Source organism: Macaca thibetana, chromosome 2 (genome assembly GCF_024542745.1).
Source record: "Macaca thibetana thibetana isolate TM-01 chromosome 2, ASM2454274v1, whole genome shotgun sequence".
NCBI classification, from domain to species: Eukaryota; Metazoa; Chordata; class Mammalia; order Primates; family Cercopithecidae; genus Macaca; species Macaca thibetana.
The window spans coordinates 116,537,937-116,562,193 of record NC_065579.1 but is presented as its reverse complement, the minus strand read 5'-3'; the positions used below and the strand labels follow the sequence as shown (position 1 = coordinate 116,562,193).

At 42.4% G+C, this 24,257-nt stretch overlaps 1 protein-coding gene across 2 annotated transcripts in view; it reads right to left on the bottom strand.

Annotated features, from left to right (window-relative positions):
- The window catches only part of PTPRG (protein tyrosine phosphatase receptor type G), a 745,156-nt gene that overhangs the window by 131,679 nt on the left and 589,220 nt on the right, over window positions 1-24,257 (bottom strand). For both annotated transcript variants that reach the window (XM_050781197.1, XM_050781198.1), the window contains exon 7: window positions 7,952-8,109. In XM_050781197.1, the coding sequence (XP_050637154.1) occupies window positions 7,952-8,109 (158 nt within the window). The remainder of the gene's footprint in view (window positions 1-7,951; window positions 8,110-24,257) is intronic.

The following is a 24,257-nucleotide window of genomic DNA, read 5'->3' as shown; positions in this document are numbered from 1 at the left end:
TCGAAATGATTAAGAAGATGGAGAATAAATCCTGTGAGGAAAGGTTAAAGGAAGTGGAATTGTTTAGCCTGAAGAAAAGGTAAGGAGTAATTTCATAAAGCCCCTCATATGTGGAAGAAGCTGACCAGCTCTTCTCCGTGTCCAGAGAAGACCAAATAAAAGGAAATTGGCTTAAATTAAAGGCTTAGAGATGTGAGTTTAATAGAGACATTCCTTAACTTTCAGGATGACTTTTTAGAGAAACGGACTGGGCTGCCATACATCGTGAATTAGACCGGAAATTTTCCGGAAGAGACAGCCATCTGTCCCAAAATAGTTTAATCTCTGAGATGCCAGAAAAGAATGGCCTGGAAAACTGTCTCAGCAATATGACTCTGAAGTTTGTTTATTCTCCAGAATACTTGCTTCTTTCATAGCCAGCATTAAATTCTCCTAAAAAGTTTATTTCTGAAGCCTCAGGAAAGAACAAGTCACATAACTGTAAAAATGAGGCAGGTTCTGAATTTAACACAAAAATGCTTTCACTTAAATTGCTCTTACAGCTTAATGACATGCTATGGTTTAAAAGCATGGCGGCTTCCTTGTTATTAACTTAACTTGCCCCAAGATTTTGAAGAAAGGATGTGATGGTTCTGGGAGTGAACTGATGACCTGAACGATATTATATTGTCAACCGGATCACAGTTGCTCTTGACAGTCATACAAAAGAGGGAAAGGAGCACAAGCTTAGCATACTCATCAAATGTCCTTCCGTGGGTTGGCGGCATTCACTAAAACCCTGTCATTTTTCTAAGTTAAATGAAATTCACCAGTGGCCTGTCTCTTTGGTAACTGGCATGCTTGGCCAATGAGTTAAAAACCTCCAGGAGTCTTGGATTGGTGAGAGGAGTCTACATTTCTCACTTTGGAAAGTGGGCTGTGAGGAAATCTACCGATACATCATTACACGGCAACTTCAGTCTGTCTCTGGACCCCAACCCTTGCCTTGGCCCTCCACTTTGTTTGATTCCAAAAGGTGCCATAAGCCCACCATGAGAAAGTGTCCCCTAGAGTTGTGCAACATGGAAGTCATGCTGGAGCCATAGAACAAACCATACAGACAAAGTTGTGTCTTTCTGGGCCTTTGACTGGTCCATATGTTTGGTGCGTAATCTGTTCTACTTTTCTAGATCTGGTTAACAGCGAAACAGTGATCCTTGAAAAATATACATGAGATCACGTCATGCCTCTGTTCAATACTTTTTAACAGCCTCCCATCCTTAATGGTGGGGCCCTTTTAATCCGGCCTATGCCTAATTCTCCAAATTCAAAACCCTTACCCCTGCTACCTGGGTACAAAATCCTGTTTTTTAAACCCTACTTGCTAAATGTGTGACCTTGGTCAAATTATTTAATCTTTCTGTGCCTCAGTGTCTTTATTTGTACAATGGAGGTAACAGCACTACCTCCTTCTTGTGGTTTTTGTAACTATTCAATGAGTTGTGATATATAAAGTATTTGGAATAATTCCTGGCACACAGCAGGTACTCGGTAAGTACTATCACTACTGTAATTATTATTTTATGAGGACTGTGGTAACTACAATTGTAGTCTAAGCTTATGACAACTGTAAAATACTATCAACCTTCCCTTCCTTATCCCCCTTGTATTTATCAAACCTACTACATGCCAGGTACTTCTTTAAGTACTTTATAGACATTATTTTGGTTTCCAACTTCTTTTTAGCTTAAAGTAACGACATTAGAGTAGCATTACAAGAACACTCTTATATCATGAACACTAGCAGGCAATATTTACTGGGTGCTTATTACACGCAAGGCATTGTGCTGAGACTGGTATGTGCTTTCTCTTACTTAATCCACAGAAATCCCATGAGGCTGCTGGTAATATTATGATTAATAGCAGTATTAGTATTAATGTTACTGACTAGTAAGGAAATTGGGCTTAGAGGCATTGAGTAACTTGCCCAAGATCACCGATATGGTTTGGATCTGTGTCCCCACCTAAATCTCATGTGGAATTGTAATCCTCAGTGCTGGAGGAGGGGCCTGGCGGGAGGTGATTGGATCATGGGAGCGGAATTCCCCCTTGCTGTTCCCATGACAGTGAGTGAGTTCTCACAAGATCTGGTTGTTTAAAAGTGTGTAGCGCCTCCCCTTTCTCTCTGTTCTTCCTTCTCTAGCCATGTAACGCATGCCTGCTTCCCGTCTGCCACAACTGTAAGTTTCCTGAGGCCTTCCCAGTCATGACTCCTGTACGGCCAATTAAACCTCTTTTCTAATACATTACCCAGTCTCAGGTAGTTCTTTACAGCAATGTGAAAATGGACTAATGCAGGCACAGGAACCAAGAGGTGAAGTGAGGCTTAGCATAGCAGGTCTGTTTGACTCTATTTTGTATGCTCTCAGCTACTTCATGCCACAGGCATAAGAGGCCTTAACATTATCCACTGAAAGAGTCACACTGCAGTGGAGAAATGGATGCAGTTTTAGAAGTCCTGAAACAATTCCCTTTAGCTAACCCCAGGGCCATTCCACACAGGGCACCCTGCATCAGCAACATAAATCTATCTATCTTCACCCTTCTGCACTCTGAATAGAAACTGCCAATGGCCCAACACAGAAAGACCTGGGAGGCATGAACAAGATAGCAGGCCCCAGGAGAAAATCCTGTCCACCTCCCAAAGCCCTCACTTTTCTTGGCTGATCCTGCCACAGCAGGGTAATAAACACACTTGGAATTATCTTGACTTTAATACAACTAATGAAGTCTTTATCATTTAGTAAAAATAAATGAAAGTTTTCATTTCTATAATATTAAATTGACTCTTAAACTTTTGAAGTGAATGTGTAAAACATTTCTTTCTTTTATCCCTGCTTGGGGATTTGTAATTGCAGTTTAACTGGTGCCATTTCAAGAACAATTTTAACCTTGAATTGCAAAGGTGTTGGCTGGAAGTGTATATAAATCATTTCAACTTAGTTTTTATTATAAAAGTATTACAGAGAATAATTAGTTTTTAATCTGTCGGTTCGAATCAAAGGCAAGTTGAAATCTATTCATGCCATTCGTGTGTAGCAAGAGCTCCTGTCCACAAGACTTGGGCAGGGCATCATTGTGGATGAAAGGGAGAAATGAGAGAAAAGCAAAAGTAATATAATTATGAGCCATTAAAAGGCTGATATGCACAACAGTTTAAGGGATGGGCATATAATGGCAATTAAACAAAACCAGAATCCATTATTAGCACAGTAAGGAAACCAAGGATACTAACTAGGAACTGGAAAAATCTCACCTAAAGTCATGGAGATTATTTTAGCTTCACCATACATTTGAGGTATGACAGGGCAGGTCCTATTTGTTGTCTCATTATTAAACAAGACAATGATAATGGAATATTAAATTCCCAGTAGCCTGGAGCATCCAAAATTTTACTTACTGAACCACAGATGCAAACATAAAATCTAAGAACAGCTAGCTAAATGCAGGGCCATGCCCCTCCTGTGGCTACAGTCAGTTTTGCATGAAGGTGTTTATAGAAAGAAAAGGACTTAACCATAATTAACAAAGAAAGCCATCTCTCTTGGATTAATGATGGCATCTTCACCCCATCATTTAAAAACCTCCTTCATTCACATGCACTGCACGTCATGTGTTGAAATAGAAACGTTCTGAATTAAGTGACTCACCAGTTGTCGTGGCCTTGAGATAAACCTTACAGCTGTGACAGCCAGTAGCCATGTGGCTATTCCATTAGAAATATGGCTAGCCCTACATTTGCAGTGATAATATTTTGGATACATATTCTATTAAATAAACTATACTATTAAAATTAATTTCACTTGTTTCTCTTTACATTTTTTAACATGATTACTACAACATTTTAAATGACGTGGTTTTCTTTCTACCAGACAGTCCTGCTTTAGAGGTTTGGTCATCATTTAATACCGCAACAACAACAAAAACGCCTAGTATCTCCCAAGCACTTCCTGTGATGCCAGGTCCTAGTCTAAGCATTTTATACATATTCCATCATTTAATCTTTACTGTGACTCCATGAGGTGGGGATTATTATCATCATGTTACAGATGAGAAAACTGAGGCACCAAATAGTAGAGTACTTGAGTAATTTGGCCGAAGAACAAAGTCATACATGGAACCCAGGCAGTTCGCCTCCAAAGCACACAGTCTTAACTTCAAAGAGCTGCTCTACTCTTTCTGACAGATACCTTTGGTTAAAAAAGGGTCATGCAATTAAAACTTATCTGTCTACTCCAGTTTACTGTCAGAAAAAAAAAAAAAAAAAAATCACACATCTAAAGGTAAACAAAGTAGACACAGTCACACTTATTTATTGCCTTTTTGATAGCACCCACTACAAGCACTTAAGTAAAATTCATGCTGGGGAAAATCATAGGCAGTGCCTTATTTTAACCAACAAGATGCAAATAGTCCTGGAAAGGAAGGGTTGGGTTAGTTGCCTATGGGCAAAGAACCATCATCTGAGAAGCACTATTCTAGAAGAAAACAAATCCTAGTTAACTGCACCAAAAGCTAATCATCTTCTATGACTGATCATGGACATGTTGCCTGCAGCCATCTCCATGTGTTGTCTGGCTTCTCTGACATCCCACACAAGGGCCGAGAGTGCTGCCATTTTGTTGGGGTGACCCATTTTGTTTGGGTGGCATGATTTCGGCCTGATATTTTCAGAAGATGTTTAGAGGAGCCACGTAAGCCATGCTGACTATGTGGGGAATCCCAAGTCAATGTAAGGTTCGGTTATCAGTGCTGTATTTGAATCTAGATTATCACACAAGCCAGAGGTACAAATGCGCTGGCTGGCAAGGCTGATTTGAATGCCCAACTACAATCACAAAAGGGAACAAAAGAGGAAAGATTCGTGTTTGCCTGCATGTGCTCTGAAAGGCTTCAAAGAAATCCACATCATACAAGTCAACACTTTGTGCTAACCGTTAATATTTTATGGTGAATATCCTCAAATTTTACTCGAGTGCAGGCACCCATGCTGGACGAGAGGGAAGAAAAGAGAGAATACAGAGACTGTAGAGAAGTAGAAGAACAAGGGACTAGGAATGTTTTCTTTCTGTCAGAGGCAGACATGGAATTCCTGACTACTTGGCTTTTCCGAATTGGCTGTTCGCCTTTCTGAAATGAACATTCTGTGCTAACTTCAGAAAGAATGTTGGCAGGGTCAGGGTGGGAAGGTCTGAAGCGATAATACTTGGATGGTGAATGCTTTCTTTTCCAAGGGCTGACACAGCTGTGACCTCCACAAAGCCAGCCAGCAAGGATCCAGTTTGGCCACATGAATATGAGCTGTTTTCCTCCCTTGGGAGAGAGAGAGGGACACATGAAGCAGTGTCTGATAAAAGTAAAGTATTATCTTAAGATGGTTTGTAGCAAAGAACCTGGAAAGCAAATATGATTAATTTCTTTTCTGTTTCCCTGAAACGCAATACCTAGAGAGAAGTTATATATTAGAAGGCAAACACAGATCTTACATTATTTCTTCTCTTTGAGTGTATGGGTGGCAGAGAGTGGAATAGTGAGCAGATATTTAAAAAGCACTTTCTCAGAGCCCCAGTTACAAAAATGATCAAAATGCTTCTAAAAGACAAACACTTGGCAAAACATCCAAGCCCCAAACTCTGTCTTTTGTTTCAAATCTGGAGCTGTAATGAAACCCAGCATATGTTAATAGTCTTATTTCTCTCCAGCTAATGAGCGACTCTCTGCCTCTCCTTACATGGAATTCTCCATGAAAAGTAGCCAAATCAGTATTTCTTAACTTCATTATCTCAAACCTTTCTCTCTCTCTCTTTTTTTTTTCTGAGACAGAGTCTCACTCCGTCATCCACACTGGAGCGCAGTGGTGCGATCACAGTTCACTGCAGCCTTGACCTTCCAGACTCAAGTGATCCTCCCACCTCAGCCTCCCAAGCAGCTGGGATCACCAGACATGTACCACCATGCCTGGATAATTTTTAGTTTTTTTTTTTTTGATAGAGATGGGGGTCTTGCCATGTTGCCCAGGCTGGTCTCGAACTGCTGGGCTCAAAGGTTCTTCCTGCTTCACCCTCCCAAAGTGCTGAGATTATAGGCACGAGCCACTAAGCCCAGTTGCAAACCTTTCAATCTTTCAAGACAAAAGTATTTATTAATTGACAAAAAAGGAGCTTGAAAAAAAAGTCCCTTCCGCCAACCCTGCATATATAAATATTTGGGCTGTAACTTTATTATTTTTTTTTTAATGAAACAATGTTGGCATCACCATTAGGAAGAAAACTCATTTCTTATTTCATTATCTCCTTAAGGCTGGCAGATCCTGTTCTGAAACCAAATCACCAGTCCTTTCTTTATTGTCAGGGTCAGATTAAAAGGAAAAAATATCTGAAAGTAAAATGATTGCCAAAACAGCAGTGAGGCCAAATAAATTTGTTCAGCCTGGCCTTACACGACCTAACGTGGTTAGGGGAGTAGTGTCTCTACTGCCCTTACCTTCTTCCAGGGAACCTGCCCCATTTACCCACTAAGACGTAACACTGGATGTTTCAGGATGCTATCTGGCACCTCTGGTGGCTCATTCAAAGATGGACATGTGACCTAAGGCCAGCCAAGTAGTTGGTTGGTCAATGTCTATTCAGACCCACCTACTGGAATACTTGACCTAAGACCCAGAAGGTCAACTGGTACTAGAACAATCAGACTGGTGGAGGTGGTCATTTCTATGAAAGACGTCCTAAGTACCTTTCAATTTTGGACAGTCTTGGTTAATGGCTCAAATCCACTTCCTTACAAATCCTATCCATTTTTCCAGGCTCTATTTTCGGGAATAATGCAGAAGAAATTTGACACTTTCGTTAATTCAATCCATGCTGAATTTTGTACAACTAACATGTCCCTTCTAAGAATCATCCTCAACCATACATTCAGACCTCATGAGGTGATTTAAAGACCTCTCATTCCCCGGATGGTCCCCCTACCTCTGACATTGCCTCAATCCTATCTCCAATTCATCAGTTCCTACCCACATTTACTGCTCAGCCTAAATCATGCCTTCCCATGAAATGTGCCCAGGCCACACTCAGAAGGAAGCAATACAGTATAGTGATCAGAAACATGGGTTTTGGAATCAGGCAAACCCCGGCTTAGTTTTTGGTTTCATCATTCATTAACCATGAACTTTTGGGCATGTTACCCAATCTCTCCATGCCAATATGTTCTATACGAATACCCATCTCTCTATATTTGTGTTGCCACTGATTAAGTTGACATGTGTAAAGTGCTGAGTAAAGCGCATAGCACACAGAAAGAACTCAATCAACGGTATGTTTTATTTCATTTCTCCATGTCCACAAATCTCTTTCTTTTCTGAACTGTGGGTAGGCTTAGTGGTCAGAGCATGATCTTTCGAATCAGACACCATGGCATGGTTACCAGTTGTGTGACTGTGGGCAAGTAACCTTTTGTGTGGCTTGATCTCCTCTATAAAATGGGGTGTGCACAGCACATTCCTCGTTAAGACTGCAGAATGGGGGTACCAATAGCATCTACCTCATGAGTGTGCTGTTCATGAAGATGAAATGGGTCAACATTTATAAAGAGCTTAGAAGAGTTTCTGGCACAAAAGGTCATCATCATCGAGGATAGCTATTATTACCTCCTCAAGATTGAATACTTAAACAATACTCAGATTTCCTGCCTGCAATTCTCTTTAGTGAGTTAATTTCATTTGTGGCTAAGAAACCACGTTCCATAGCTTGCAGTTCTTGGGTTCAGAAACATGTTTGTGGGAAAGACTGCAGGAATCAATGTCGTGCACAAGATCAAGAACAAATTCGTTACTGGTATACTCTAGCCATGCTGGACTGTTAAGTCAATACAAAACAAGTAAACACAGAAGCCCCACTTGAGGCAGAATATCTACCTGATGGTAAGAGATGGGGACGGGTCTCCGGAAGACTATCCACTCCACTATTTCGCTACACGGTGGTGTGGTCAAGGAACCTGTGTACCGATAATAGCTGCCCAGGGATGCAGGTAGGAGGTCCCGGAGGACGAAAGGATCCAGAAAGGTCTCCTTCTCTGTTAGGGGAAAAGGGAAAAGAAAAGCACAATGGTAACTCATGCCATTCCGCGCCGCAGACAGTCAACACCCTCGGCATGCTGGTGCCACATCACAAGCCTTATGTTTGTTTATATCCTGAGAAGCACTAGCATTTGGTGGTGGCAGAGCCTCAGTAAACAAAGCAGCATTTCCCAGGGTGTGTTCTGAGGACACCAGCACCACAGTATATTTCAGTAAAAAACAGGTTCCATGATGAACACGGTTGGGCCACATTAAAGTCCCTCCCCCTTCCCCAGGAAATAGACAAAACACTCTAGCATACTAAAATCTCTGAGAAGTCTTGCAGAAAAGAAATGGGCTTGACTTTGTTTAACCCACCCCTTCCCAACCTTGTTTCATCATAGAACTCTTCTCCAATTATCTATGAAAAGAGAGATAATCAGTGCAACAAACTTTGGGACACATAGAGAGACTCATTATGAAAAGAAAACTGTAAGCCACCAGTAATGTGCAATTCCAAAGCTGGCTACATTTCATTATGGTTTCACCCAAGTCGTCTCCAAATCAAAGTGAAGTCTAACCAAGGCACAACTAGAAACTTAAAAAGAATGGCCCCAGGAACCAGCATTCTTTTTACAAACATGGAGGTGTCTTCCCTTAAACAGAAGAAATGACATTTAAGTTCAGATCCAACAATGAAAATATGATTAATCTATGAGGAAAGCAAGGCATGTAATGGGTTAGTGTCTGCTCAAGGTCACATAGCTCCTAAGAAGCAAAGCCAGGATGTGAATCCAGATGTCTTGACACCAGAGACACCACACACCTCTGACTCAGCGGAAGAAGCCACTGAGGTTAGCTATGTGAAAATGCAAGGGTGGGGGCAAACAAGGTGAAGAAAACCATTGTAAGCAGTAGAAACAGCATGAGCAAAGGCTCCGGGACAGGAAGGAACAGTGTCACAGAGAAGATGAGGAAAATGTCTTGTAATTCTCCCAAGCACACCCAGGAAACTATCTAGCTTCTTTCATGAGTCAGAGAAGGTTCTAGTCTCTACATCCATCTCCAGACATCTAGTCTTGAATTTACATCTGGGATTCTCTCCTCTTCCCTGTTAGAGATGCAATAAGACTACTGGAGTTCTGCTCATGAGGTCCCTTAGCTCCTTCATGGCTTCCACCATGGGCCCTGGGAACGGGGTTCCAGGTGACCTCATAGACACACCTGTGCCTACAGGAATATTATTCCCAAGCCTCATACCTCCCCCTTCCTTCCTTCCTCTTCTCATTTTTATGCAGAACAACTAGTGCAGGCTTTTGGGCAACTGTGCATCCCCAGACGCGAGAAGTCTGTGTAACTAGGGCATAATGCAAAAACCCAACAGAAATCAACTATATTATAATTAAAATTGCAATTTCCTTTTGGAAAAGATTAGTTGAAGAAGACTTAACATTGATTTAGCTTCGCCTATATGCCAGGCACTATTCTGAGTATTTACATGTTGCAAACACTTAAACAGCACTTACTATATGCAACAGGCCCTGTTCTAACAGCTTTATAAGGATACATTTATTTAATGCTTAAAATAACTGCAAGAAGTTAGTCCTATTATCATCCCCAGTTTGCAGAGGCGGGATGCAGAAACAGGTAGCTGGGTTTAGAATCCAGGATTTTATTACTCACATCACTATGCTCTCTTAGTTCACAACTCTATGAAGTATGTGCTTTCTAATACTTGTTTTACAGGTGTGGAAATCAAGGCACAGAGAGGTTAAATAACCAAGCCCAAGCACTAGTGAACAGCGAAGTAACAGCAGTTATTCATGAGGCTCAGAAACCTTGGCTGATTCTCAGAGAGGTGTTCAATTCGTCTTTTTCTAAAAGAAAAATTTAGTATTAACCAATAAATGCAAAACTCTTCAAATCATAGGGTTCTATAATCAAAATGACAAAAACAATTTCTGTTGTACAAAAGGCTAGAAATAACGGAATTGCCCCTCCGCCCACTGGCAAATCTGGGCTTTAATTTAAACCTGGTTACCAGCAGCCTAATGACAGGGGAAATCTCTGCAAGCATGCTTGGCGAGGACTGGTTTGGCCAGGAGGAGAAAATATTTTGGCCTTTGCTTGCTGCCTCTGAGCTTCCTGGGCTGTGTAAACAGTCAACACAAAGCCCCAAGTGATAGAAGGGTGGGTAGGGCTTGGCACCACCAACTGCAAAACTGCCACCTTCATGTCTCCCTCATGTTGTAGGTGAACCTGGGGTCACACCACAGCACACTAACCTGCCTTAGGATCAAGGAATCCAGGCCGAATGGCTAGAGAATCAGAAGAGTTTTCCCCTCGGGACCCAATCCAACATTAGGGTTGCAGTTAAGCATGCGGAATGCTGATAGGAAGTGACGAGACAACCCTGGCAAACCCCTGGCAGCCAAGTCCCCATCTAAACACACTCTAGGGAGAGGCCACGGCTTTAAAGAGCATCAAAAGATAAAGCAAAAGCACCTGCCACACCAACAGGAGGAGATTAGACTGCAAAGGGGGAACACTGGACAGGGCCGGGCTCTTGTGTAAGTTCTCCGATGGGCTGATGGATTGAGCAGGCATGATGGAAAGTGCGTGTGACCCCTGCTGCAAACTCCAAAGGGCCTCTCTGTTCTTGACCAACACCAGGGCTTCAGAGGCAAGTTCTGGCTTTCGTTGATCAGCACGTGCAGTCAGATCGGTGGCGAGGTGGGTAGACTTGGTACAAGGGACCGGGAGGAGGGCCTGGTTTCACTGCTTATTCATTCCACCACTATTGCTGCCATTGAATCTTAGGACTGTGTGATCTGGAAGGGACTTGGACAGTTCAGCGGCTTAGTTCAGTGGCTTTGGAGGCCAAAGAATGGTCTCTTCAAACAAAATCTTACCCAAGAGCCCAGCAACTCAAATAGTTAAGTCAGCCCTGGTGGCTGAAGCTGAGTAGGGGACCCAGGGACACTTGGAAAACCATCTATTTAGTCCAATTCTTTGACTTTAGGGCTGGGTAAATAGAAGACCAGGGTGAAGTAACAGACACAAGGTCAAAAACGTGAAGAATACAGAGACTCACACGGGATTCTTTATTCAGGGAATCTGAAACAGTATGCCTGGAGAGCAGGAAACATCACTCCGTGCTGAAAACTGAGATCTAACCACTGCCTTCATCAGCACCCCCAGCACTTGTGCATTTCTTCAAGGGTGGCTGAGGAGAGCAGATTTTCAGCCTGCCCAGGTTCAAATCCCAACTCCACTGTCAGCTGTGTGAGCTCAGGCAAGTTATGAAACCTTCTTAGGCTATAGTAGTGAAGATTATAAATAAGTCAATACAAGAAAGGGGTTCAGAAAGAGCTCGGAACACAGTAAACATTGCATACGTGATACATATTATTCTTACTCTAATTGTTATTACTTTTACTATTATTAGTCCTCTAAGCTACCAATGTTTTATCATTTACTTTCTTTAATGCTTTGTGCATATCTATTTTTTTTTTTAAACTGGATTACTGCTTGTGCCCTTAAAGGCATACCATGTTAGATACATTGTCCATCAGCATGAGCAGTCTAGCATGGGCTTTGAATTAACTGACATTTGATGGCTGTGTGACCTCAGGCAAAGGCCTTAACCTCTCTGAGCTACTTCCATCATCTGTAAAATGGGAATAATGAGAATATTTACTCTCAGGGTTGCTGTGACAATTAAGCAAGTTAACAGACAAAAGGGGCTTGGCATAGCTCCTGGCGCACTGTAAGCCCAGATTTAACAAGGCAGGCATGTGGCTGAGCACAAGCCCAGCAGAGGTACAGGCTGGCTCATTTTGAGTTTTAAGCTAGGAATGAGCAACAGTTTTCAGTAAAGTACTAAAGAGTAAATATTTTAGGTTTTGCAGGCCAAGAGGTGAATTTGAAGATGTTATGTAGGTACTTAAATAATAAGCAAACTTTCACAACCTTATTAACTGTATTTGAAATGCGATTAATAACTGAGAACAATTTTCAAAATATTTGTCTACCTAATGAGAATAATACGATTCCTTTTTAGGGGAATAACATTTCACTTAAGTAGGGATTGAATGTAAAAACCATTCTTAGCTCAGGGGCCATACAAAAATAGAGAGTAGAATGGATTTCGCCTTCGGTCGTATTCTGCCTGCCCCTATTTTAACACAAGCGTTGGGGGTGGGAAAAGATTCCCAAATATCAGAAAGTCATCTTGATACCCATAGCCTGACTTGTGGGGTGGGGGGGAATTATGCTATATGTTCAGGTGCCCCCATTACTAAATGACAATGCATTACAGAATTAACACGAACAATACATTACAGAATTCACTCTTTTCTCCCCATCTCAGTTCAAGTTGAACATCAGTTTGCAGCCATCTTTCTGAAAATTTCATTGCCTGCTCAGTCCCACAGACAGTGCTCTACTGATAAATGGGGTGCTCTCAATGCTTAAGTACAAATTAGAATCAATTTTAGAAATGGTAGCTCTATATTTCTAGTACTGTCCACCGATGCCAGCTTAAGCCATAGGGGCTCAACTGCCCAGACTCAAGATGTGGTTCCTGAGTATAGCCACTGGGAAGAAGAAATAAAGCACTTTTCAGCTGAAAATGTAAACTCTTCTGTTTATGAAATCTCTTTTTTTCTTTGTATAAATTAGAGACAGATTCTCACTCTGTTGACTAGGCTGTGGTGGTACTGCAGCCTTGAACTCCTGGGCTCAAGCAGTCCTCCCCTCTCAGCTTCCTGAGTAGGTAGGACTTGTACCACCATGCCTGCCTAATTAAAAAACAAAAACAAAAACAAAAAACTAGTAGACATGAGGTTCTTGGGCTGTGTTGCCCAAGCTGGTCTCAAACCTCTGGCCTCAAGCAATCCTCCTGCCGCAGCCTCCCAAAGTGCTGAAATTACAGCTGTGAGCCCATATGCCTGGCTAATAAAATCTTAATACATGTAGATATCATAAAATGGGGAGAAGTGCTAGAGCTAGGTCCCCTGGATATGAATCCTAACCAGTCTACTTAAAGGTTTGACTTGAGAAGAGTTATTTAACCTTTGTGTAACTGTTTCCTCATCTGTAAAATGGGATAATAACACTGACATTATAAGGAGGTTCTCAGTATGAATCAAATGAGTTAACATCAGGTGAGGGCTTAGGAGAGCGCTCGACACAGTAAGCATGCGTAAGTGCTTGTTAAATAAGTCTTGCTATAAAAGGGCAATGTGATTCTATGCCCATCCTGATCAGTGCATTCTGCCTCCAACTTTTATCATAATTAGTCATTTGAATACAAAACATTCCTGTCCCAGCCACTTACTAGTTGAGAAAAATATTTGAAAAACTATTTATACCACCATTCATTCCATTATACCCTAATAGGCAGGTACTGTGCATTACTAGATAAAAGAATTGAAAAGAAATGAATCTTGTATTCCACTTTCAAGGATCCCGGGTGCTATATGCAGACAATATTATATTTTAATAATTAATTGTTCATCCAAGAAAAAGATGAGGAACAGGGATGCTAAATTCAAAGTTATTCAAATTGCAAAAATGAATAATGTATGACTTTTATATTAAATACACACTGTATTAAGTAGTCTACATTTCACCCAACCCTTTCTTTCATTTTTAAGTATTTTGAATGACAATATGAATAATCAGTTAGGGGAGGTTTATTTGGAAAAAGAAATAACCTTATTTGAATGCAAAAGGTTTATAGCTGAAGATGATTAAATTTTTCTTATCAATTAGGAAATTCTGTATGAGGGCTTTAAAGTCATGGTCAACCATTAAGCCCAGTGCGGCCCAGTTATCCTTGCAGTTTCCTTTCAACGTTAAATTATATCTGGCTGATTCTCTTCAATTTCTTATTTCTGATAGCAGTGCCAGGAGGCAATTTTTAATTAAAGAAAATTTGAAAGATTCAAACATGTATAATTGGATTAAAAATGTGATCATTAAAACATTAGATGATAATCAGCTGATTGATTGCATTTCTTGGTGTGTTAATAGCCTAATAGTTTCAATGCTTTGGTTATATAGGAAAAAAAGAAAGCTCTTTATAAAATATGATGAACAATTAATGTATAGAAGAGACCTGTGCAGTCATCGGGAACTGTGGAAATGCACTGAACACCCACTCACACACACCCCAATAAACAATGTATTACACTGGAAGATTGGAAGGTATTTGGACAGGATGTGGTAGTTTCTAGGGGAAGAAAACCTGAAGCATTCCCTAAACAAAGGACCAATTAATTTTAGGAAAGTGTATGAAAGCCCAAGCTTCTGTTTTTAGCCCAATGATTATTTGGTTTCTTCAGGGTTCCCACAACATTTTTTTTTTTTTTTAGAGGAAAAGCAATTAACTTTTCCTTAAATGCCTAAGATCACTGGGGCAGTGCTAGCCTCTGCTTGGTGTTATGTAAGGAGGGAAGGAAGGAGTGGATAGTGGAAAGAACTGGGCATTAAGTCATTAGAAATCAAAGATGATTTATGACAGTGCCACTCAAACTTCAATGTGCATGCAAATCATCTGCGAAGCTTGTTAAAATGCAGATTCTGATCCAGTAGATCTGGGGTGAGAGCTGAGATTCTATATTTTTAATAAAACAGATGCTGCTGGTCTCAGGACCACACCTGACTAGCCACTTTCTACAAGGACTCTATCAAAGGGTTCCTACATCCTGTGCAGCCTTGTTCACTTCTACTTTCTGATTTTTAGGTATAGCCACACTGGCCTCCTTGCTGTCCCATGAGCGCACTGCTCCAGGGCCTTTGCACAGGCTTTTCACTCTGTCCAGAACAGTTCTTCATTACTCCATTCATGGCTGGTTTTGGACCAAATATTCTGCAGCTATTAGCAACTTCGTCATATTTGAATCACCATTTCTAAATGAGGTCTACCCTGACCTCTGTTTTGCAGATAGCAATTTCAAGGGCAGGATCACTGAGAAGGAAACATTTGATTGAAAGCCTGAAGGCAGTGAGGAAGTGAGCGACGTGGCTACATGGGGAGAAGAACACTCCGGGAAGGGAGAAAAGTCAGTGCAGAGGGACTCCGCCTGGTTTATAAAGAAGTGGTTGGAGTGAAGTAAGCAGGAGGGAAAACAGAAGGAAAAGATCAACAGTCCAAAACTTCCCAGGTTTGAGGGGGAAACAATCAGCTGTTGGGTAAGTACAATTGATAATTACATTCAAAATTGAGAAGAGGTGACACAACTGAGTAAAACACTAGACATGGAATCAGCAGCTCTGGGTTAAGTCTAGACCGGCCATGAATGTAGTGTGTAACCTGGGAGGAGTCTTAGGTGTGACAGGAGGGCCTGCCAAACACAGGGGTGAGAAACGGCAAGTTGGGAGGAAATAAAGAGGCTGAGGGTGAGAATCCAGAAGGCATCAGGGAGGTGAGAAGGTATTAGATTAGAACAAAGACGGCCGGGCGCAGTGGCTCATGCCTGTATTCCCAGTACTTTGGGGGAGACCGAGGTGGGTGGGTCACCTGAGGTCAGGAGTTTGAGACCACCCTGGCCAACATGGCAAACTCCATCTAAAGATACAAAAATTAGCCAGGTATGGTGGCGTGCTCCTGTAGTCCCAGCTAGTCGGGACGCTGGGGCAGGAAAATCGCTTGAACTGGGAAGGCGGAGGTTGCAGTGAGCCAAGATTGCACCATTGCACTCCAGCTTGGGCGACAGAGTGAGACTCTGCCTCCAAAAAAAAAAAAAGAAAAAAGATGATAGCAGAGGCCTCCCTAGGGGGAGACAAGAGGGAGTTAATTTTATGATCCAAATACAAGCAAAAATACTTGCTCTCTATAGCGGGGTGTTGATAATCAAAGCATGTCATCGTTCTGTCATCAATAAGGAGGATGAAATGGGAATGACAGCGTGGGAATGGGGCTGTCCTGTTTGCAAAGTAGGGCCATCTGCAAGGCTTCACAGTAAATGATTTTAAGGAACAGGCACAAGACTGAAGTTATGATTGGGTGATGGGGAAATCGAGGTCTCAAAGACACTAGTTTTTCATCTTATACATGAGAGGAAAACAAGGTTTACAAGGAAAGAGGCTGGACCACAGCCGCACCGTGTGTGACACGGGAAGGGTATCTGGATCTCTCTACGCCCATCTTTCTACCACCCTCATTCTGGATCCCTGGGCTCTGGGGTCCTCATCTGCAGGATCAGGTGAGGAAATCTCACTGAAGACTAGGCAACTCTTTTAGCTTTTTATTTTATTTTTTGTGGAGACGGAGTCTTGCTCTGTCCCCCAGGCTGGAGCGCAGTGGCGTGACCTCAGCTCACTGCCACCTCCACCTTCTGAGTTCAAGTGATTGTGTGCCTCAGCCTCCTGAGTAGCTGGGACTACAGGCGAGCCACCACGCCTGGCTAATTTTTTGTATTTTTAGCAGAGACAGGGTTTCACCATGTTGCCCAGGCTGGTCTCAAACTCCTGAGTCAGCTCAGACAATCTGTCTGCCTCGGCCTCCCAAAGTGCTAGGATTACAGGCGTGGGTCCCCACACCCAGCCTCTTTTAGTTTTTTAAACGTAAAACTAATCCTGACACTGCCCAGCTTAAACTTTTCCAGTGGCTTCTTGCTTCATTTAGAATAAAATCCAAACTCCTCATGGTGGCCATGGGGCCCCACATGACCTGTCTACCTCTGCAGCCTGTATTTTCCTCTCTCTCCCTTGCTGACCACCTACCTGCCTCCTCACCTTGCTGTTCCCTCTGCCTGGAATGCTTCCCCTCCCACCACCCTCCATAGAGATGATTCCTTTTCATCCTTCATGTCTGGGCTCAGATGCCACTGCCTGAGCCCCCCATCTCAGTATGTTTTCTCTGTTATTTTTTTATTTATTTTATTTATTTTTGAGACGGAGTCTCGTTCTGTCACCCAGGCTGGAGTGCAATGGCACGATCTCGGCTCACTGCAAGCTCTGCCTCCCGGGTTGAGGCAATTCTCCTGCCTCAGCCTCCCGAGTAGCTGGGACTACAGGCGTGCGCCACCACGTCTGGCTAATTTTTTTGTGTTTTTAGTAGAGATGGGGTTTCACCATGTTAGTCAGGCTGGTCTTGAACTCCTGACCGCAGGCAATCTGCCCGCCTCAGCCTCCCAAAGTGTTAGGATTACAGGTATGAGCTACGACGCCTGGCCTGCTATTAACTTTCTGCATCACACCTTCATTTCCTTTCCAGCATTCCTTTGTTTACTGTCTCCTGCAACAGCTTGATTATTCCACAAGAGCAAAGACCTTGCCTGTACATATATCCAACAGCTAAAACACTTCCCCAGAACACAGTAGGTGCCTAATAATTATGTGAAAAGAGAATGAAGAAACAAACAAGCAAGCACAGTAGCAGTTGATATATTTTAAATAACCAATCGTAAGATGCATCATTATTCCAATACCACTAGTAAAGGTTACATGTTGCTAATTAAACAATGATTTGATATGAACTCAAAGATGCATCTCAATTTTAGAGTTGTTAAAATATGAAGACATGAGAGTCGCAGAACTGATTGACTAAGATACTGACATTATTCAGTAGGACTCACAACAAAGGGCCCCGTCAACTTTCTGAGTCTAGTAGAAGCCAGGTCCAGAGCTTGTTGCTTTATGTGACCACAGTAAAGGTGCTCATAGGGCCAGGTAGCAGCAGCATTGACTCTCATCTGTTTACATTAACTGGGTTCTCTAGCCTCAGTTTACCCTTCACTGACCTGCAACCCAAGACTCCATTCCACACTGTGGAATTTGCCTCAGTTTGCCTCCTTTTCCCAGTTCACACTTATGGTTCAGAAACTGGGTGCCAGGCCCTGGTGTGGCCTTTCTCTAAGTGAAGCTTCATAACCCTGTGAAGTAGGAATCAATATCCTAGTGAGGGCTGAGAACTTACCCAAGGTCACAGGTTGTTAAGACCTGGGTCTCAATCTGTGTGATTGGCTAACATGGTCTCTTTGACAGGTTGTAGGCTCTGTTACAGCAAGATCATGCCTCCTGGCTTTATCCCCAGCACCCAATGCAGCACTTTATAAAGTAGGTCCTTTATACATGGCGAAAAGAAATTGACCAAACTAAGTCACGACGTATCTCCAAGTCAAAAGTGGGCAAACTACAGTACACGGGCCAAATCTGGCCTAGTGTCTACTTTTGTAAATGAAGTTCTGTTGGTACATAGTGTGCTCATTTGCTTATGCATTGTCTACGGCTGCTTTCAGGCTACCACTGCAGAGCTGAGTAGTTACAACAGAGAATATATGGCTGACGAAGCTTAAAATACTTGCTATCAGTCCCCTTACAGAGAAATTTTGCCAACCCCTGCACTCCTATATGAGGGCAGGGTATTTTTTTAAAAAAGCAACAGGCAATACATGTGAGCATGAACAGGGTCAACTCCATGCAGTGGTGGAGGTGTGGAATTTACTTTTGCCTGTGAAACTCTCCATCAGCAGGCAGAGGATTAAATGCATGCCTCATGGCCTTCCCTACAGGCACAGTCCAGAGAAAATCCCAGGGGCCTATACTATGGCATGAATAATTAGTGCTGTGGGGTCTGAACCAGGTGGCCTGGGAGGGAGAGAGCCCACCTTATTAATCAGATCCCTATCTTCAAGCACCCGGAGAAGAGCAATCCAAGGTCATGAAACAGCCACCTCACTGGGTTCAAAGACATCTAGCCTCCTCCAACTTTATTAGAGGTTTCAGTTGACCAAGGGCAGCATTTTGATTTACGGGTTGATGTTTAAATAAAATGTATGTTGACCTTAATATTTCCAAAGAGAAAGCACATAAAGATTGCAGTCTTGTCAACAATTAAGGAAATGAACATGACATTTAAATTATATAGAGTCATATGGTGACAAAAACCCAATATTATCATTGAACAGTTTCATTGATTGCCTTTCTCCCCTACAGGGTTCTGGTGGCCGTAACTGACATGACGTGTACATTCTTTTAGTTTCCTTTTGATGCTCAGTCAATGACCTAATTCACAAAGGAAAACCACGATATACAAGAGTTAAGTGCTTTTGACAATAATCAGAAAGTTAGTCAATGCTGGGACTTAGAAGCTGGCCCAGCAGAGCAGAAAGAAATGTGATTCAGAGTTTAACACAACTGGGTTCAAATCACTATTCCATTGCATGGCCAAGATACATTCGCTCGTCTCTCTAAAACCTCACTTTACCTATTTATAAAATGGGATTAAGAATTCTTACCTCACTGTGGTGTCACTGGGATTCAGTAAGATTGTATTTATAGAACGTCCAGGTAGACAGACAGAGGTTAACAGTTGCAGAAGCAGAGAGGCTACTGCTTCTTCCTTTCACCCACTTCCTGGTTCTTTGTCCACTACCTTTTCCCCTGACCTCAAAAGAAACTGGCTACCCAAATCATCGTCGTCGTCATCATCATCATCTTCATCATTTTTATTTTGTGTGGCCCAACTAAACCGAGCAATATGCGTTCTATTTTACTAGCAGGGTAGTGATGGTGGCAGAACCCAGAACTCTGCAGTCATTTCTTGTCATCACGTGGTTTCCATATTCAAGTCCACAAGTGACAACAATAATGATGATGATGGGCGGGGGGGGGGTGGGGGGGGGGGTTGGTGGCAGTGGTGACAGCTATCACTGAGTGCTTACCATATGCCAGGCATAGTTATATACAGTAAGTCACTGAATCCTCAGGATAAACCAGTAAGACTGGTATTAGTATTACCTCATGATGCAGTTGAGAAAACTGAGCCACAAAGAGGTGAAGTGATTTGTTCAGGTTGTAACACAACTGGATTTCAAACCCACTATGCAATAGCGTCTGTCTCTCCTACACCGAGGTAGCATACATAGAGCATGCAAACAGGGTAAGAAAATCACACACGGTAGTCGCAAGCACTTTAGCAGGCACTTTTGCAGCAGGCAAATGGAGGTATCTTTTTAAGAGCTCTCTTTGCTCTTCACATCCCACTGAAACAAGCAGGAAAAGGGCATTTCCCTGGATTTCCATAATCCTGTTCAAATGATAAAATATTGACAAACAAGGCAGGCTGAATGAGAACTGGCCTCACATTCAAACCTAATCTAAAAGGAATCACTTTTGAAGTCTTTTTATGTCTTAACATTATTGTTAACAATACTATTAGTGATAAAATAGAAGTCGCACAGCATCTCATTTCCTGGCTAAGAAAAGAAGTGGAAATAACTTACATCTATGGTGGTGGTTTTGATGCACTGAAATCCAGGAAACGGTGGAAATGGCTTAAGTGTGCCTGTTTCTAGAAGATTTTGAGATCAAACATGTTCTGATAAGCATCAGTCCTTCCTAGATCCTTAATAGACATGAGCCAATTAGCCAAGATCAGGGCACTGCATATTTATAGCACATTTCAGGAAAGTTCCATGTAATTAAATGCTGGAAACACAAACTTCAAACGGGAAACTCTGTCGCGTGTTAAGATGTTCAAAATGATCAGTGAGCTATAGATAATACAGCATTGGTTTTCCCGTTCAAAAGGGAGAAAATAATTTGGAGGATTTCTTTAAGTTAAACATTAAAACAGAATCCTCATTAATTCAGTTGAAATGTGATGATATCAGCAAAATGAAAACTGAAATCTATGTCTGTAAAGCCTAGCAAGTGGTAAGTAATGACCTGAGTGGGTATTTACATTGTCCCAACATAAACAAATTACTGGGTGAAGGCAACATTATTAGTAGAGCTGCTGTAATAGCTACCGTTTAGATGAGGTAGGATTGACAAACATTTTCTTTAAAGGGCCAGAGATTAAATATATAAGGCGGTGCAGGCCAGTGTGTCTGTCACGACTACTCAAGTTTGCCATTGTTGTGCAAAAGTAGCCATAGATGATACGTAAACAAATGAGTACAGCTGTGTTCCAATGAAACTTTACAGAAACAAGCAGCGGGCTGGATTTGGTCTGCAGATTAGAGTTTGCTGATCACTGATTTAGAGGGCGCTGAACACATACCAGGCATGCCTTCTTCCCCGTTCTGTCCCTGTCTGAACGCATTTAGCAATAATACTCATGAGATAAGCACTTTCATTATCCTCACTTTACAAGGCAGAAACTCGGGGACAGAGAGGCTCAGTAATTTGTACTGGGGTCACACAGCTCCCAAGTTGGAGAGCCAGAATTCAAACCCAGGCCAGCCCGAATTCTGAAGTACTGCTCTAGAAACCTTGTTCAGTTGTGTTCCTAAGAGTCCAACTTCAAGTGAAAAACAACAAAATTCCATTTCTTTAAAAGTATTCCATAATGGAGACCTTTAATAAAGTTCATTCCGAAGGTTCAACGTGAGATTACTCTGCATGCAAGTAACATTAGTCTTTGCACCAATAAAGTCAAGAGCAAAAAAAAAAAAAAAAAAAATTCTTCATGAGACTAAAATTTTTCCAAGGACAAGGGAAATCTTGTTCATTTTACCCTCAGCACGTTAGGCAGTCAGTTGATGGAAGGATGGGTGGATGCTATGATTCAGGGAGCTTGGTGGTTCACACACACAAAAACAGGCAAGAACCCCTCACAGCAACTCAGTTCTGCTCCATTTTCTTGCTACTGGATTATAATGACATTTCTGCCTCAGGAGTCATTTTTCCCAAAAGTCCCTTGTTCTAGCATTTGTCCTCTTCTTCCAAAGTCCACAAAAGATATTTTCAGCAACTTCAGCCATTTGGCCTCAGATGGCTTATTTCAAGCTTTTGGACCACAGGGATAGTCACAATGGTGTCAGAGTGACAGTGACAGATTATGGTCCTGTTCAGTATGTCTTCACTTGCCCCCTTCAACAAAACCCATATGATGAGTTTCAATCAAGATGGAAAAAGGTAGGTGGGGAGCCTCACAGGGATCTGAGCGGGAGAGGACCTGGAGTCAGGAGAGCCAGTCTGAAGTCAGGAAGACCTTGGTTAGACTCTGGGCTGGGTCACTTCTCATGATGTGACCCTGGGGCAAGTCGCCCAGCCTCTGACTGCTTTGCTTGCCTTTCTATATGATGGGGACCGTGGTGGTTGTATCTCTGAGGGTTTCTGGAGTATGTAGTGATGCCTGCTGGGCTAAGCAGACAGAGCAAGCATGACCCGGCACAGCAGCAGTGAGGCACCCTTTGTGTTTAAACTTGTCACTTGACACCCCATCCCCTTTGTTTCTCATTTCCTGTTTCTAATCTCCACAAGGAGATATTTGCTTTCAGAGTCACCTCTTAATGATACAATTCCAAGCAGGCACAGTTCTTTCATTGGCCTGTAATCAATTTGTGGAGAGAACACACAGCCTGTCAGGGGTAGTTATGGTAAAAAGTTTTTTTAAAAAGTGCTGTCACTCTCTTTTGCTTGTCGTGAGGCCGCTGGGAACTTGATGCGTCCCAGAGGAAAGCAATGTCTGAATCTCTTCCTTTCTAATGTTAATCATTGTCTTCTTTGATTGTGAAATATAACACCCATGCAGAAAGGTGTGCAAAACATCAATGTACTGTCGAAAAATGATCCTGAAGTGAGCCCTGGTGGGTGGGTATGTGACCAACACTCAGAACACGAGAAGACCTTGCCTCCCCCTACCCAGCCAGCCCCTTGTCACTCTCTCATCCACCCCCGGGAAGTCACCACCATCCCCATTTTGAAATAATCACTTGGGTTTCCTATTTAGTTTTAACACCTACATATGCACTCCGAAGCAATAACGGTTAGGTTTTCTCATGTTTTGAAGTTTATCTTTGGGAACGCACAATGTTTTCTTCAGAATCTTGCTTCCTTTGCTTAACTTTACCAATCTCGGATGCACCCATATTGTTGAGTGGGCCATTCCTTCCCATCGTGGTGAAATGTTCTCTTCTACGACCGCACCAGGTCATCTTTACTCAGCCTGCCAATGATGGGCACCTGAGGCATTACTAGGTTTGGGTAATTAGGAAAAACACCAACACAAACATTCTTGCCCACATCTTCTTTTTTTTCTTTCAGACAGAGTCTTGCTGTGTCACCCAGGCTGGAGTGCAGTGGTGCAATCTTGACTCACTGCAGCCTCAACCTCCCGGGTTCAAGTGATTCTCATGCATCAGCCTCCCAAGTAGCTGGGATTATAGGTCCATACCACCAGACTCAGCTAATTTTTGTATATTTTTTTAGTAGAGGCAGGGTTTCGCCATGTTAGCCAGGCTGGTCTCGAACTCCTGTCCTGAAGCGATCCACCCACCTCGCCTTCCCACAGTGTTGGGGTTACAGGCGTGAGCCACTGCGGCCAGCCATATGTCTTCTTTTTTTGAAGACCAGGTTTCGCTCTGTCACCCAGACTAGAGTGCAGTGGCACAATCTTGGCTCACTGAACCTCTGCCTCCTGGGCTCAAGTGATCCACCCACCTTAGTCCCCAAAATAGCTGGGCCTACAGGTGGGTGCCACCATGCCTGGCTAATTTTGTTTACTTTTTGTAGAGACAAGGTTTCACCATGTTGCCATGGCTGGTCTCAAACTCCTGTGCTCAAGTGATCTGCCTGCCTCAGCTTCCAAAGTGCTGGGATCACAGCTGTGAGACACTGCGCCTGGTCTATACATCTCTTGGGACACATATATGAGTTTCTCTAGGGGACATACATAGAAATGGTATCTCTTAGATTCATTTTACTAGATACTGCCAAACTATTTTCTGAAGAGTGATCATACTAGTTATCCTCTTACCAACAACATGAGAGTTCCTGTATTCACATCCTTGCCAACACTTGACACTGTCAAGATTTTTAATATTTGACTATTTGGTACATGCTGCTAATTTTTTTAAGCTTTGTGGATGCAATATATTTGGGAAATTAATGTGTAATATATATGGGTTATTCTTTAATTTTCAAACAGTCAAATGAAGAAATCTAAGGGGACCGCATGGCAAATTTTTATATTATACCTGTACAATCATCCTATAGATCAAGATAGAGAAATATTTTTATCACCCAAGAAAATTTCCTCAGGTTCCTTTTTATTCAACATATTCCTCCACTCCACTGTTCTCTGAGACTGAGTCTCATTCTTTCACCCAAGCTGGAGTACAGTGGCGCAATCGCAGCTCACTGCAACCCCCACCTCCCGGGTTCAAGTGATTCTCCTGTCTCAGTCTCCCGCTACAGGTGCATA